Here is a 16,681-nt window from a genome sequence, read left to right as displayed (position 1 = left end):
GTCTTTGAGCGGCTGATTTAACGTGTCTGCCTTCTGTCAGCTCTCATACAGGAGGATGTATGTGTTTAGGGAGCAGCCATTTATCTTCCCTCCTAAGTAGTTGCTGGAATTTGGCAGGGTTTTTTTTTTATTTCTGTCCAAACACAGTAAGTATTTTCACAGACGTGATGTACAGCAGTGCAGAAGAAGAGAGTAACACTTGGGTGCTTGTTAGTAATGCATCCTTGAGAAATGCCAAACATTGTAGGTGAAATTTCCTGTTCAGAGGGTTTTGCAGAGCTAGCACTTTAACAAGACTGGATTACCTCTGGTTGCTGTTAGTGCACAGCCATTAGGTGTATTTTCCCTTTTCTCTTTTTTCCTCCTTTACTTCCTTTTTTATTTTCTTTGTTTCAAGTTGATTAAACTCAGTTCCTGTGGTGTTTTTAGGTAATATCACTAAGGCCAGCAGATGATGCAGGGAGAGACTTCGTACCATTTCTGTAGCAGTTAATAAATAAAACTTGAAATGTTTTTAGTAATCTGTTTCTTAGATCTGCTTTTCTGGAGGCGGTTCAGTTGTGGTTCTCCAGCCACTGTCTCATCCTTCGTCATAGTGAATTTAGATGATCTTAAGGGTCCCTTCCAACCCAAACCATCCTATGATTCTATGGGCATTTCTTTCATAAACCTTTAGACAAGTCTTTATTCTGTCTTACAGCTGAAATGAAGACCCCAAAACGTAGGCAGCCATTTGTCCCATTTGCTCTGAGAAACCATACTGGATGCACTCTGTGGTTTGCTACCCTAACTACAACGCCTACCCGGTAAGAAGGGGCATTGCTTTGACAGTACCTGTGTGGCTTCTCTGGGATATCAGCCAAACCCAGTTGTCCTCAGTCCCTTTGTTTTCTTGCAGGGTTCTTACGTAACTCCCTGTCTTTCTTAGTCAGGAACCTTTTCTTTGATGCTGAGGTATTAACATTTCAAAAAACAAAAAGCTAAACAAGCCCAATTCCCTCAACCTTTCTTCATAGCAGAGGTGCTCTAGCCCTCATCTCATGGCTCCATCCCAACAGCTCCACATCTTTCTTGTGCTGGGGGCCCAGAGAGTGTATGGTTCTGATATGTGCTGGGCCTCCAGGTGATGTTGTGATTCTCTGCACAGGGCTGCACTGTCTCACAGTGGGAGTCCGGGAGTCGTTCCTGAGGAGAACGGAACGTTGCTGGATGATGCCCACAATGTCAGTGAGTGGAAAGAAGTTATCACGGGGGAAGAAGTGCCATTTGAGTTTGAAGCCAGAGGGAAACTCAGACACAGGTGAAGGGATCACGCTGTGAGGTGTGCTTTGACACACTCCTATGTGGAACTCTTGGCATCATAGTTGTGAAGATAGTAAATAAAAAGTGGAGTTTTTAGAAATCTCTTCTAATGTTTTTGTTTTTTGATATTTAAAACTGTTTATAATGTGAAATTAGCAGTGGTCTACTAAGCAGCTTATTTGTGAGAGGTGGAAGCTATTCCTAGATGTGAGTTGTGGTTTAATTGTAACAAGGTTTTAGAAAGATTGTTATGTGGCAGTGTAAGTATTACTGGTGTTAAGAGCTAGCACACAAATATTTAGCATGATTTATGTTTAATTTTGGCATAGTTGTACTTGTCTGTGTTAACTAGGGAGAACAGAGCAATGAAACAAAACTCATGTCCATGAAATGGAATAAATGTTGATTTTTTTTTTCCTCGTTATGCAGAGGATGTGCTTTATTTCAACTGTTTGGTATTTACCCTGTAAGAGAACACAAAGTAGTAATTTAACTTGATCTAAACCGTAGGCACACACATGATCTGAGGATTCACCAGCTGCAAGTGAGGGTGAATGGCTGGGAGGAGGTCAGCCCAGTGTCTGTAGACAAAGTGGGAACCTTTTTCCGATACGCTGCGCCGGACAAGAACTCCTCCTCTTCCACTGTGAGTTCTGATTTGGGCTGTGAGTCCTACCAGGCATACATCGTTTAAGAGCAATGGTGTCTCCAAGGCTTTGGTGTAACAACAGTTCCTGCATGAGATTGTCCTTTTTTCAGTTGGTGTGAACTGGGAGAGCTTGAAATGGTGAACTGACAGTGTTATGCACAACAAACAAATCTAGAGGGAAGGCAGCACTAAACCCGTGCTTAGCACTCAGAACTTACAGTGATGGAGCTCATGATTAGTGACAACATCACAGAGCTGTGGAGATGGAGCTTCAAATCATCACAATGTTTCAGCTTCTATTTTTATTTCTTTTATGGCAGGAACTCTTTCTCTGTGGTTAATTTACTTAAAATAAACAACGTTGGCAATTTCCTGAAAGCTTAGGGGTTGATGAAATATGTGTCAGCTTGGACCAAATATACTTGTCATGAAGGAAAAGCCCAATTGCAGTGAGCAGCAAGCTGGCAGGCAGTTGTGGTTGAGACTTGGTGATAGAAATGGTTGTGGAATGTAGGAACCAGCCAAGTTTTAAGGTTAGCTACTGGAGAGGATGAAAGCGAGGTCTTGGTGGTACAAAATAGAATTAGAATTTACTACTAACTGTTGCTACTAAAAGGAGCCATTAGTGTCTTATTTGGATAATTCCTGATGGTTTCATATTCAAGTGTGTTAAGCATCATCTCTGTCTGCAACTTGGTTTGTGAAGGAAAAGAGTGCAGATGAGCAGGAATTGCTGTTCAGAGACATCTGTGGGTAGTTAGTTTTTAATGAATACTTCATTGCTTCAATTTCTTTCTTTTTTAAAGCAGAATTACAATTAGATTTGGCTAATATAGTTCTGCTGTTTTCAAAGTTGTGTTGAATATGAGAAAGGACAAGTAATGAAACTCTTCAGTTTATTTTTCTGCAGTAATGTTCTGTGTTGCAACTGACAGTAATATCTTAAAGTGAACACTTCTGTCTTTCTTGTTTGCTTCTCTTCCAGCTTGGAAGCCCAATAAGTAGAACAAATATAATACACCCACAAGTTTATGTGAGTATATATTTTCATTTTTTGCGAGCTGCTTATGTCAGACTGGTGTTACTCTACAAGTGGGCTGGCTTCTGCTTTCTTGATAGGAAACAAAGGTCAAGTTCAGCGGAGACAAATGCCAGTTCTTGCAGTCTCAGCAAGCACTGGAGCTAGGCATGTGCCCATGTAATAAAGCTGACTTTGGAAACGGCGAAGCAGTGCAGCTTGTCATCTGCTTTCCTCAGAAATTTGGAGTGATTGAACTCAGTCACATTTTTTAAGTGCAATGTAATAAGCACCAGGTTTTAAGTTGAAGTCTCTACTGCTTATTTTTGCTGAAGATCATACTCTGTAGTTCCAGAACTTGCTGTGCTGGTTTAAGGAAATGGAAAGTAAAATATGCTCTGTTGCATGAACACTTTGGTCGGAATAACCTGAGCAGATGAGTTCTAAGTATGCCTCTGCTGAGACTGCTGAAACATCTGCCTCTCACTACTTTGTTGTGTCAAAACTTAAAGTCATGTGATCCCCAAATTGGTATATGTAAATGGAAGGATGATAAATCATACTTTGGATGCTAAAAACTAGACTACCTAACACTACAGCTGGAACAAAAACAAACTAATCGGGAAAATTGGGCTGCATTGAAATTTCTTCTTTGCAGAGCTTCTCGAACACGTTAGTGTATACATCTGAAGATGAAACTTGGCAAACAGCATCTACTGTTGCTGTTCTTGCCAGCACAGATAGCCTGAGTAATGAGCTCTTGGTATCCCACCTGAATAAGGCTTAGGATTAAAATTTCAGGAATTTATAAAATAACGTAATTGTGATACTGCAGTGAGGTTCTGTATCCATCATGCTAGAGCTTGGATCATTTTGAAAAAGATGCTGAGTTAATGTTTAGAAATGCTTCTGGATTGCTTGGCTGTGTTTTAGAAAGGAGCTACGGCATTACAAAGCATTATTGTGAAACTGCCTGTTCTGTCAACGTTGTATTTGGTCGCACTGCCTTCACAGATTCTCACTCCAGCAGTTACTGCTTCAGTGTTGACCTCTGACATATTTTACTACCTTTTATTGCCTTTCTATTATCTTTCAGTTTTCTTCATTGCCTCCTGTGCGTGTGGTGTTTGAAGTGACCATGGAAGGTAGCGCTCGGAAGGTGATCACCGTGCGCTCAGCCTTGATTGTGAAGAACAAGCTGGAAGTACCCATGGAGCTCAGGCTGGATAGTCCTTCTGCTCCCGACAGTAAGTGGTGTATGTTACTTCCATGTGCAAAATGTTGTTTCCTTCCCTGGAAGATTCATTGCAGCCTGTAGCAGCTATTGGCAAAGTCAACCTCCCTGGGTGGAGAAGGGGTGATGTTAAGGAGATGGTGATCAGCACCATGAGCTAGAGAAGGCAGTAGGATTTTCCTTGTGGTTCAGGCAAACAGGGAAAGCTGAGACTCTGTGAAGATGGATTTGTATTTCTGTACATGCTGTGTTACATCTTTTAGTGGTAGGAGGTTAAGGATGTTGGCATGCAGAGGTGAAGTCCAAAAATGTAGTGACATGCCAGTAATGTACCAAAAATATAACGAATGGGGTTTTTGTGGAATAAGCATCACTGAAGTATCTGAGGAAAAGGAACTTGAGCTCCAGCAGCTTTCAGATTTGCATGCCTAAACGAGTCTGCTACCAGAATAACATGGCTTAGAACAACGGATTTATGCTTGAAACATAGGTAAAACAGCTTGTGTTTGACTTATTATTTGGAAACAGTTTTCAGTAGAAGATACTTTTTAGTAAAGGAGCCCACTTTGTTACGAGTTTTCTTTTCTGTTTGGCTGCAGAACCTGTAGTTCTTCCAGCAGTTATGCCAGGAGATGCCTTTGCTATTCCGCTGCACCTCACATCTTGGCGTTTGCAAGCCAGGCCAAAGGGACTGGGGGTCTTCTTCTGTAAGGCTCCAATTCACTGGACTACTGTTCAGAAGACAGCAGAAGTTTGTAGCAGCAAGAGGGAGTGCCACGCGATGGAGTCTGAGAACAGCCAGTTCTTCAGGTGCTTTAAGCCCTAATTTTTTCTGTTATCCCCTTCTGGCAGATGAAATGCTATGAAACTGAATAACAGGAAAGAAACTTTGTAGAGATTGAAGCTTCTAGAGTTGAATGGGATGCTTTGCTTGGTCACTAGCTTAATAAAAAAGCACTGAATGCATAACTATTTCTGCAGGGCTCCTGAAGGTCCACGTGACAGTACCTGTTGGCAAACATCGGATAGTGCTTCACTAATGCCTACTGTAAGGGATGAGATGTTAGAAAATAGTGTGTTCTTCTTGTGCAGAGCTGAGATTTGGTTATTCCTTTGAGTTCATTGGTGTCTTCTGACCCACACCTGTTTATCTTCACAGATTTTGTGTGGCAATCAAGAAAGAAAACTACCCTGATTACATGCCCTCCAGTATATTTTCTGACAGCGCTAAGCAGATTTTCAGGCAGCCCGGCCATACTATTTATCTCTTGCCAACAGTGGTGGTCTGTAACTTGCTGCCTTGTGAACTTGAGTTTTACGTTAAGGGGATGCCAATCAGTGGGACACTGAAACCTGGCAAGGAGGTGGCATTGCACACAGCTGATACATCTCAGAACATTGAGCTTGGTAAGATGCTTTATGGAATGGGAAATGCTGGGGTTTCAGACCTGGCTGTGCTTGTGATGCTGAGGCACTAATTATCCTTCAGCAGAGTTCCTGTGCAAAGCATTTTGCTGCTTGTTAAGGTTACACTGGGTGGTTGTACAAGTTAGTGCGAGTGAGCTATGTGAAATATTCAAATAGAGCAAACGATAGCAGAGATCAGTTGTACACTTTAATCCTTATGTGCCTTCTTTTGTTTCTGTTGTGTTGTTTGGTTATTCCCAGGTGTGTTGTTAGAAAACTTCCCTTTCTGCAAAGAGCTGTTGATTCCTCCTGGGACACAGAACTATATGGTGCGGATGCGATTGTATGATGTCAACAAACGCCAGCTGAATTTGACCATAAGGATTGTATGTCGTGCAGAAGGCTCTCTAAAGATACTCATTTTAGCACCATATTGGTTAATCAACAAAACAGGTGAGTCTTACAGTGTCTCCTCTGTAACATCCATTGGCACTATCAGAGCTGCAGGAGTTTTTTTTCACTTGTAGACTCCGTGCTCACTCCTATGATAGGTTTACCCCTTCAGCAGCAGATGGAGAACTGGAATGCATGCACACTGGGGCTGACATGCCAGCAGGAGAATGTGGGGCTGTTCTTTAATAGCTTTTGTCATTCTCGTCTTAAATTCTTATGAGAGTTTAATTTGATAACTCATTTGTTTGCCTTTCCTTAAAGGATTGCCACTCATCTTCAGACAAGATAATACCAAAACAGATGCAGCAGGTCAGTTTGAAGAGCACGAGCTTGCTCGAAGCCTCAGCCCACTTCTGTTCTGCTACGCTGATAAAGAGCAGCCCAACTTGTAAGTACCACTGAGAGAGGAGCTGGGGGCAGGAAAATAACATGTCAGTAATTGGCAGAGGATGGTGTTGCTGGTACATTAGTGTAGGTATCAGATAACAGAGAGAGCTTTTTCCTGAGATCACCTGTTGAGTTAGTGGTAGCAGTCACTTGGAAGCCCCTGTGCAGCAGAGGTGTGGGGAAGGATTCTGGAAAGCAGACTTTCCAATTATTTTAACTGGCATCAAGGAGATTTACTTCTTCCTTGTCACCACCTGATCCTTCCTTCAAATGAGTAAATCTGTGTTTTCTTCTTACCCTTAGCTGCACAATGCGGGTTGGGAAAGGCACCCATCCTGAAGGCATGCCTGGCTGGTGCCAGGGCTTCTCCTTGGACGGCGGGAGCGGTGTCAGAGCCCTTAAGGTGATCCAGCATGGGAACCGCCCAGGCCTCATTTACAACATCGGTATGTGCTGATGGGAGCGTTTGAGAGGTGCTGTGGAACTGCAGGAGGGAAACTTGTGTTGCTGAAGACTTTTGAGGGTCTGGAGAAGAGCATCAGACAAAAATCCTAACAACTTGTACTTCTGTATTTTGAAACTGGTCTGCTTAAAAATCAGTTTGCAGTCATTTTTATTTTTGCGTTTAGCCCTTAAGTATCGATCACTTTGTAAATACAGCTTTCTTTCATTTTAACATTCCTTTATCCCCCCTGTATGCTACTTATTTGAAATCCTACCTTGTCACTATCTCTAATTATATTGAACTGTCCATATGCTTTGTGTGTTGAAAAGAAGAGTAAGAATAATTACACTGATTTACCTGGTGATTTGAAAAGAGTGGGGTTTCTTTTTAGCTCTGGTACTTACTGTCTCTCCATTCTGAGATACAGAGGGTGACAGACAACATAAAGCCACACTTCCTGTTAATATTTCACACGTGCAGGTGGGGTGACAGAAACTGTACATCTCAAAATCACTGAAATAATCGTTATGTTAAATGTGGTTGCAAAGTTATCTTTAGGATTGTTTATTTATTTGCTCTTAATTAACAGCATTGCTTTTAATTTGTGTCTGTTACTAGGTATTGATGTTAAGAAGGGCAGAGGACGTTACATCGATACCTGCATGGTGACGTTTGCCCCCCGTTACCTGCTGGATAATAAGTCCAGCTATAAGCTTGCCTTTGTTCAGAGGGAGTTTGCCAGAGGCCAGGTAAGGGCCTTCATTTCTGTTCCATTTAGTTAGGCACAGCATCATCTAACTGTGGAGGGTACAAATGTTATACCTGAAAGTATTCTGGTCTGATTATGAGGATCTTTTAATTCGTTATTCTAATTGCAGCCTTTTACCTAACAAAATAATTGCTGTGAGAGGTGTATGAATTTGAGAGGTGCGTTTGGTCTGAGAGGTGCATGGATTAATATTGTATTTTTCATGCCCTCAGGATAGTGATTTCCTGATTTCTGTTACTAGGGGTCGTCCAACCCTGATGGTTACATCTCCACGCTGCCTGGGTCCAGCGTTGTGTTCCACTGGCCACGCAATGACTATGACCAGCTGTTGTGTGTGAGGTTAATGGATGTCCCAAACTGCATTTGGTCTGGGGGATTTGAAGTCAACAAAAACAACTCGTTCCATATTAACATGAGGTAGTTATTGCATGCAAGTGTCCTGTGACTTGCTTCCATTTCTTTTAATAGAAGCAGCTGTTGAGCACTTACTGTAATGCTCATCAGGAACCCACCTGTCTTGCATTTGCTCTTTCTTGCTCAGGGACACCCTGGGAAAATGTTACTTCTTAAGGGTAGAAATTACTCTTCAGGGAGCCACGTACCACGTTGCGTTCAGTGACACAGATCAGCTGCCACCACCTTTTCGCATAGACAATTTCTCCAAGGTAAAAGAGCAGAAAATCGTGAATTTCTTTTTCCTTTTTTTCTCTTAGGTTTAAGTTTTATAACTGTCTAGCTTCCATAAGTAAATACAGTAGTACTGTATAGAAAGATGTATTTGTATAGCATTGTCATTTTTTTCACATAACAGTGCCTGTATTGTAGCTCTTGGGTCTGTCAGAAGCTGTATGAGGATGAGCATCGTAACGTTGGGAAGGTTGTAGTAAAACAGCAGTTTATTATCTGCTCTGTTATTTTCAGCACTTGGGTAACACAGAAAGAAATCAGGCTATTGATACTACTTCCTTTCTCTCTATCTTTGGACTTCTTTATTAAAATACAAAGCTTTCTTGCTTCCCTCTTCTTTCAGATACCCTAGTTCCTCAGTGTTCAAAATGAGAGTCAATACTGAGCTGATGATAGTGGGTGTGAGAGATGAAGAACGAGTTCCATGTCAATGATTATAAAAAAAATCAGAGAATTTACTTTGCTTATTGGACACAAGCTTGCAGACTGCCTTGTGATTAGAACAGGAGACACAGCTCTTGGTAGTGGTTGCTATTCTGGATTTTGTTACTGGATTGCTCAATGAAACTGGGCACGTGTCCTAATTTTAATTGGAAAGGTTTGAGATGCTACAATGGGGACAAAGAGTTTCTGAACCTAGGATGATGGATAAAAGCAAAAATGGTTCTTTCTGGTCCCTTTGAGATGATCTTTGAGGTTCACACAGAGGTGGGGGGGGAGCTTGAACTTATTTCAGTGTTCAGTGCCTGAATAACGATTAAATGATATCAACAGTTCTAACTGATGGAGAATTGGTGTGAAAGTAAATGCTCTTTTGTTACTGTTACAGGTCCCAATTGTTTTTAATCAGCACGGTGTTGTCGAGCCAAGACTGTACACTGAGGTGAAGCCCATGACCTCTCTGGATTATGCATGGGATGAGCCTATCCTGCCACCATTTGTCATGCTGACAGTTAAGGGAGCAGGCTCCTCAGAGATCGTCTGCAGCATGAATGACTTCCAGGACAGCAAGCAGCTTTATTACGAGAACTTCATTTATATTGCTGCCACCTATACTTTCTCAGGGTAATTAATTAGCTAATACACGAACATATTTTGCATGCTTGTAGTGTTGTAAGCTGTTCTAATTGCCATTTTACACCTTCTGAAAGTATTTCAAATTCAACTGAGTGTTTTGGCTAGCAGAAGAGATGCCAAAATTCAGGAGGTGTCCGACTGTGTATCTCACCTGATTTTTATTGTTCTGGATTTGTTCTACAGAAGCTGCAGCTACTCTGACTCAGCATGCTGATGTTTTCTTGGTGTTCTAGTTTACAGGAGACGAGTGTGAGACCCGTCGCTGCAAATAAGGATGCTGCGTATGCAGAGCTAGTCCTTGATGTTTCTCCAAAGACACAACGAGTCATCCTGAAAAAGAAGGTACTGAGACACAGTACATTTTATTGAGATGCTGTTGCTCTGTGATGAAGTAAAATCAGGAGGTGGTAGAAGGGAATAAGAAAAATGTAATCGTGGTGCCTTCTAAGGCTAGTTACAATTTAGAGATTTGATAGGAGAACTGAGCAGTAGTGTTGGCTCTGTGCTGCTGTACTCATTGAAATCTCCAATGCTTGTGCAACAGGAGCCAGGAAAACGATCCCAGCTTTGGAGGATGACTGGCACAGGAATGCTTTGCCACGAAGGCTCCTCAGTTCCTCATAACCCTCATAAACCTTCTCCTCGCTCTGTGGAGTCTTGTATGATTTTAGATATTGCTGGCCTGGCAGCTGTCACAGATAACAGGTACTGCAAATAGAGTTTGTGGTGAGACTGTACAATGTCTTTGAAAGCACGCTTTACGTGACATTCTCTGAATAAGGAAAGGAATTATTGTGAAGGCCTGTGTAAGAGCTGAATTTTATCTGGTATCAGGAACAGATTTCACGATCACTTGTGTGACTTCGATTCATTTTTGAATAGGATAATGAGTATTTCTCAGAAATCAAGGCCCAATTAATATTTTTTTCAGCAGCTTATTGTTAGAGAATCTCACTTGAGAAGTTGAGGGAAGTGAAGGAAACACAGGAGTGAAACCAGTAGGTTAGAATCGTCCTAAGTTTGGGTTGTCATGCCTTTGTTGCAGATATGAGCCCCTCATGTTGAGAAAGCCTGATCGGCGGCGCAGCACCACGCAGACGTGGAGCTTTCGTGATGGGAAGTTGACCTGTGGCATTCATGGACTGGTTGTCCAGGTCAGTGCTGCTCATACTTCAAACTTGTTTTGACTCTTCCCCATATAGATAACAGGAAGTGAGGTTGTTATTGAAGAGAAGTCAAAGTTCTGAGTCCAAAATTTGGGGTTTAGAGGAGACCAAATCTATACAACAGTACGTGTTTTAAATGGAAGTTTGGAATTTCTTGTCAATTACTAGTAATTAAACATCTTCTGTTATTAATTTGAAAGCAAATCATTAGAGAAATAGTGTGTGATTGAAAATAATCAGTATCATGATAAATAGGGTCTCTGTATTCCCACAGAAGCAATTTGAGAATGCTGCAGCGTCAGCTTATACCACTGGTGAGAGTCAGATTTTGTTGAAGAGTTTTGCTGCTTTTGGTTACTTCAGCCATTTTTACCCATTGCTTACAAGCAGAAGTTAAATAAATAATCCTACGTATTGCTGAGACAGCAAATTGTCTGTGGTAAAATATATTATTTCTGGATACTGTGTTGGTCATTTTGTGATCAAATTAATGCACCTTGCTAAGTTACTGCTTCCCAGTTTGCAGCAGCCCAGAAGCCCTGCACTGCTGCATTAAGGTGCCAACACCGTGAGGATTTAAATTCCCACCTTATCTGCAATGCAGAGTTCAAGTTAGCTGTCATGTTGGGTATAATTTCAGGAGGGGCTTCCAGTGTTGGATTGTGGTACCATAGCTTCAATACTTGAACATTAAGAGAGAATATTTAATTTCTGATCTTGGCTATTTCTTCTGGCTGCCAAGTTGTCTGAAGGCAGGTTACCAGAAGCTGTAGTAATACTAAGTAAAATTACTGCTGGACTGTTTCTCTAAAGAGCAAGAGATGTGTAATTTCCCTCACTTCCTGACCTTGGACTGAGTTTCAGACTGCTTTCTTCTTCACTTGTGTAAAGATGAAGAAGTAAAACACGTTTTAAATCAATATATATAAATAGTTATCTGAAGTTCCACCTCTCACATTCCTTTTCTGTTTTGTTTTTGACTTCTGTTTCTTTATCCAGGCAAAGGGAGGAATGTTAGGCCTCCATGATGGAGCAGAAGTTGTTCTTGGTCCGGACACTTCTCTTGAGCTTCTGGGGTCAGTTCCACCAGAGCAGCAGTTCATAAACCAGAAAATGAGGCCTGGCTCAGGAGTGCTGGCTGTTCGAGTCATCCCAGATGGGCCAACTCGAGTTCTGCAGGTGAGGGTCCTTAACTGGAATTGAGTTTTATTATTTACCTGTACTTGAAGTGCTCTTATGTATTGCATCTCTACATTCTGAGAAATAGCTGCTATTTATGAATAGGAAAATGATCACAGGGGTAATGTGCTTTGTGTTTTATTAGATAACAGATTTTAACCAACGCAGAAATGATCGTTTATCCGGTGGAGGAGATGAACTTCCAGTTATGGAGCAAGATCTACGCAAAGTAAAGAATCCAAATAAGGAGCAAGAATTAGAAGTGAGATATTTCAACCTGTACAACATTTATCTTTCTGTTCTCTTTTTTGTTCTTTTTGTCTAGTTTTTCAAAGTTGGGTGGTGAGGTTTTGTTTTGTTTTTGCTTTGTCATTCATTTTCCCCTTGTGAGCCTCATGCTGTGAACTTGTGCATTTTCCTGCTAAAGCTCCTTGTTCTGAAGTGTTGGGTTTATAGGTTCATGATCTCTTCATTTGAAGAATTAATCATTAATGAGCTGTTCAGATAAATCTGAGATAAAACTTCTTCCAAGGTGTTTAGTACCACAGGGTTTTTGGTTTTTTTTTTACAGTGCTTTATTCTTTCTGCCAATGCTCTTTTTGCAGGTGCTTGTGAAACTGGAAGGAGGAATAGGATTATCGTTGGTCAACAAAGTCCCTGAGGAGCTAATATTTGCAAGCCTCACACGAATTAATGTCCACTACACACAGATGTCAACAAGTCAGGTGCTAGAGCTCAGCGTGCAAGATGTGCAGGTATTTATTGTTCTGAAACAAATACATTTGTTTGTGGGTCTTCTGGAATGCTGGAAAGTGTTTGGAGCTCTTAACGAGAACATCAGGAAAGTATTCCTTGGCATCAGTTTTGATCTTTCGTTGTCCTCTACTCACTGATAATTTATTTGATGACTTTTGCTCCATGTTATTAATTTCTAACAGTTTGATCAGTTAGATTTTTTTTATTTATCTGTAATGAAAAATCAGCCATTCAAAGCAGGAGTCCTAATGCTCAGAGGACCACAGTATAACACACAAACCTCTTAACTATTTTTTTCCAAAGAGATTTTGATTCTGACTTTAAAGTTTTGCCTTTGTTTGCAGTTCATTCTTTCAAATTCAGAATGAGCAAGTTAAACTAAGCACTGTGATAACTTCTTTGGATTCATTAGAATTCTGTTCCTATTGTGCAAGATTTCCTTTAAGGAGTGCATGTGCTCTTGTAGTCTACCATAATAAATGGATACTCCTGAGTTAAAGAAGCTTGGTTTTGCTGCTCATTGTCACCTGTTCTAATTGTTGTGCCCATCTTGGCCACACTGTAGGTGGACAACCAGCTCATTGGCACCACACAGCCTTTTATGCTCTTCCTGACACCTAGGATGAGTGAAGATGAACCTGTGGAGACTGCTCCTGCAGTGCAAGTGAACGCCATGAAATTTCCCAGTAAGAATGCACTGACTGACATATACAAGGTAAACCACAGGATTTTGGTTATGCCCTGGAAATTTCAGTCTGGTTAAATGACTTCACCTGTTCTTAATTTTTACTGTAATCTGAGTGAAATCATTTATTGAATGAGGCCTGAAGCATGAAGGCTTTGTCCACATTCTCATATTTGTGGTGTTTGAAGCTGCAGTTCAGTAATGAGCAGGATTTAAAAAAAAATAATGAGGTCACTGCCTGTAAATGTGCATCCCCTTATTTTTCAAGCCAGTTACTCTCTTCAGAGTTGGTAGGTATTGTATACTGAACCTAAATATCTCTGCTGTGTTTCTGATGGTTTGCACACAAGGTGATGATGTCTCCCTGGTAACATGTCATCTTGCAGCATAAGCTCTGTTTTATTTACTGCAGCAGTTAATGTTTGGAATTTTATCTACCAAATGGAGTATGCGTTGTGAGGGCAAAATGTGTGGCTATCAAAACCACTTGGAATATCCAGGTGTGTATTTTGATACTCTTGAAAAGCAGCTGATGTCACTTTTGGAATCCAGTTTAGCATCTCATACTGAAGTGTTAGCATTGGGTAAGAAAGCACAATGCATTTAAACAACAACAAAGTTTAACCATCTGTAGTTGTAGGTGAATTCAGGTGAAGGAAGCTACCAAAGACATTTTTGAAGATGGGAATATTAGTACAATTCTATTCCAGTGAAAATACTGTTAAGTAGAAGATATTATCCTATTCAATGGCTTGCACAGATTGTACTTCATGTACTAATACTTTAAATTATCTTTTTAGCATCTGATGATCACTGCTCGGAAGTTCACAGTGCAAATCGAGGAGAAGTTGCTTCTGAAGCTGCTGAGTTTCTTTGGCTATGCTCAGTCTGAATCAGGTATGGCATCAAACTGCCAACACTGGTTTTACAGTATGCATAGCTTCATTCATATGCATCTGTGTATGTGAAATCCTAGCTGCTTGGCGACTTGCACTGCTGGACGGAGCTGGGAAGGAAGCTCATGTCTCTGTGTCCCCAAGCTGTTTGTGTATACTGTGCTTGTTACAGTGTTCATGCAGTGACCCATGTACATGGCATTGTCTGGTGTGCAGTGGCTGAGCCACACCTCTGGAAAGGAGTTTAATGTTCATTTTAAGCTTATGTAGTTGAATCCATCTAACTTAAAGACTTAGCTTTGTAGTGAAGAAGAAAAAAAAAAAAAGGTATTTCACTCTTATGCTGTTTACCAATCTGCCCTTTAAGTTTACTCCAATGCATTTTCTTTTTCTGTTTACTTACTTCCTGTATGCTCTTTGTATTTTATCCACTCATACTGATGTCACCCAAGATTCAGACAATATCTTTTCTGCATTTACGTTGTGTGTTCAGTTGTTCAGCCTATTCTGTGTAGGTGTTTTCTCCGTTCAGTAGTGCTGATTGAAAGCATCAACTTTGCTTGTTCTCTACAGCATAATAATAATTGGTCAAATAAGGAAGGATAAAGAAAGCAGAGAGGAAAATACTGTAAGGTCATGGCTGTGCAGTAGGAAGGTAACAGTGCATAGTTTGTATCACTTTGCTTCTATGTGATGACAGATATATTCAGAGCAAGATTAGAAGCTTAAACCTTGCATTTGGGTGACTTCAGTTTTATCTAACTGCAAATATATTCAGGCTTTGGAGATGCAGGGAGATAGGAAAAGAATCCCTGAACCTCAGAGGTCAAGTTCGAGTCATAAGGCATGAGTAGTTTTGTTGGCAAGCCTAACAGTTGTACATTGTTTGTATTTATATAGGTAAAGCTGTAACTCCTCATGGAGTATGCTTCCATAACAGCATATACGTTCAATCTAAACCAATTCCTGTGTTTTTTCTGGATGTAGAAGTTGAAAAGTATGATGAAAACCTCCATGAGAAGGTGGTGGAAAAAGGTGGAGGACAAAAGCGATACTACTTTGAAAACCTAAAAATCAGCGTGCCTCAAATCAAGCTGAGCGTCTTCACTTCCAACAAGCTGCCTTTGGATCTCAAGGTGAGCCAGCGTGCTCAGAGAGCGTGCTTCCAAACCAAGAGATGCTGTGTCCTGTTTGTTAGCTTTCACAGGAGGTGTTCATTCAGTTCTGCAGCACAGGAGAGTTCAGAACCATCACAGTAGAACCTTTGTAGAGGTTTTTCTAACTACCTCTAGTGTTTCAGGGAGGTGTGGACGTTGCCGTCTGCTAATGTGGAGGTAGACAGATTATTTTTATTTGAGGCCACTATTAACAAAGTTGCCTTATGTAATATCTGATAGTTAAACAGGAAATTACTTCCTGCTGAAATGAATAATGAGGGCTACTCCAGTTAGTCATCCACTTACTGAAAAAATAAATAGGTCCTTTCTTACTTGCAAGCATAAATCGGACTGTAATTTACTGTAATTACCTGCAGATGGCAGAAAAACTCATATTACTACTGAGCATGATTCAGTGGCTAATAAAGGAAAATACAGCACAGGTATCAGGCTCCTTCAGATTTCCTGATGCTGGTGACTGCTTATGTGGTGTTATAAAGAACTGAACTGAAGTGATCCTGAATAGAATAGTTCAGTTGGAGCAGCGATCCAGTCCAACTGTGTGATATGCAGATGACAGCCCGTGGGCTAATTGCTGTCCCAGTTTCTTCCTCAGTGATAATTGAAAAAGTGGCTGGAGAGTCTCAGCACACCAAGTCATGAAGCAGGCCCCAATCTTGGAGGGAATTAGGGATGCTATTCCAGCTCATCCTGACAGTTAATCCACTTGGAGAACTTCAGCAAGATGAAAAACACGCAGTTTTGTCTTCTCTGCTTATCCTGTAGAGCTTAGTTTAACTGACCATTAGAACAGTTAAAGAAAAGTGCTACACAGAGCCTCAAGCACGTTTTGTTTTGAATATCAGTGTCAGGTGTAGGAGGCAGCTTATGTCATGAAGGTTATTTAACCACTGCCTCATTACCGAACAAACGCAGATCTACTTATTTGTTCCTGTCTTGAAAGTAAAAGGTTTGTGGAGTGATTGCCCTCCATATGGAAGCATCTGTATGGCAGTGGTAAACTAGCAGCTTCATCTTAGCTTTTGCCTTGCTACCCATTTAAAGATTAATTCATTGGAGTGATGTGAATGCGTAGAGGGAAAAATCAAATAGCAATATCTTCTATTTGATTAGGCATTGAAAAGCACGCTGGGATTTCCTCTAATCCGATTTGAAGATGCGGTGATTGATCTGGATCCTTTCACCAGGGTCCATCCATATGAAACTCAGGAGTTTATCATTAATGACATTCTGAAACACTTTCAGGAGGTAAGTGTCATTCGGGTTTTGTTGTGGGAAAAGCTGAAGTTCTCCTGGTGGATGAGTTCTGTAGTGAGGATTATTCTTTGGCTATTGAATGTGTAATGAGTTTGAGTATGCAGAGAAATGCCACAATGTGTTTCTGAGGGACACT

The 16,681-nt window shown here is 40.9% G+C and overlaps 1 protein-coding gene across 3 annotated transcripts in view; it reads left to right on the top strand.

Annotated features, from left to right (window-relative positions):
* The window catches only part of VPS13D (vacuolar protein sorting 13 homolog D), an 83,279-nt gene that overhangs the window by 34,197 nt on the left and 32,401 nt on the right, over nt 1–16,681 (top strand). For all 3 annotated transcript variants that reach the window (XM_065738157.1, XM_065738154.1, XM_065738155.1), the window contains 24 exons: nt 701–806; nt 1,148–1,300; nt 1,813–1,948; nt 2,937–2,984; nt 4,066–4,216; nt 4,803–5,013; nt 5,363–5,610; nt 5,872–6,063; nt 6,325–6,451; nt 6,754–6,896; nt 7,514–7,644; nt 7,906–8,081; nt 8,206–8,329; nt 9,181–9,416; nt 9,662–9,770; nt 9,973–10,133; nt 10,474–10,582; nt 11,594–11,773; nt 11,919–12,035; nt 12,379–12,528; nt 13,095–13,244; nt 14,015–14,111; nt 15,098–15,246; nt 16,402–16,536. In XM_065738157.1, the coding sequence (XP_065594229.1) occupies nt 701–806; nt 1,148–1,300; nt 1,813–1,948; nt 2,937–2,984; nt 4,066–4,216; nt 4,803–5,013; nt 5,363–5,610; nt 5,872–6,063; nt 6,325–6,451; nt 6,754–6,896; nt 7,514–7,644; nt 7,906–8,081; nt 8,206–8,329; nt 9,181–9,416; nt 9,662–9,770; nt 9,973–10,133; nt 10,474–10,582; nt 11,594–11,773; nt 11,919–12,035; nt 12,379–12,528; nt 13,095–13,244; nt 14,015–14,111; nt 15,098–15,246; nt 16,402–16,536 (3,539 nt within the window). The remainder of the gene's footprint in view (nt 1–700; nt 807–1,147; nt 1,301–1,812; nt 1,949–2,936; nt 2,985–4,065; nt 4,217–4,802; nt 5,014–5,362; nt 5,611–5,871; nt 6,064–6,324; nt 6,452–6,753; nt 6,897–7,513; nt 7,645–7,905; nt 8,082–8,205; nt 8,330–9,180; nt 9,417–9,661; nt 9,771–9,972; nt 10,134–10,473; nt 10,583–11,593; nt 11,774–11,918; nt 12,036–12,378; nt 12,529–13,094; nt 13,245–14,014; nt 14,112–15,097; nt 15,247–16,401; nt 16,537–16,681) is intronic.

This window comes from Cyrtonyx montezumae, unplaced genomic scaffold, assembly GCF_038088225.1.
Source record: "Cyrtonyx montezumae isolate F1298 unplaced genomic scaffold, pur_monq_1.0 scaffold_21, whole genome shotgun sequence".
NCBI classification, from domain to species: domain Eukaryota; kingdom Metazoa; phylum Chordata; class Aves; order Galliformes; family Odontophoridae; genus Cyrtonyx; species Cyrtonyx montezumae.
The sequence above is the reverse complement of the archived record's forward strand: the minus strand, read 5'-3'. Positions and strand labels throughout refer to the sequence as shown.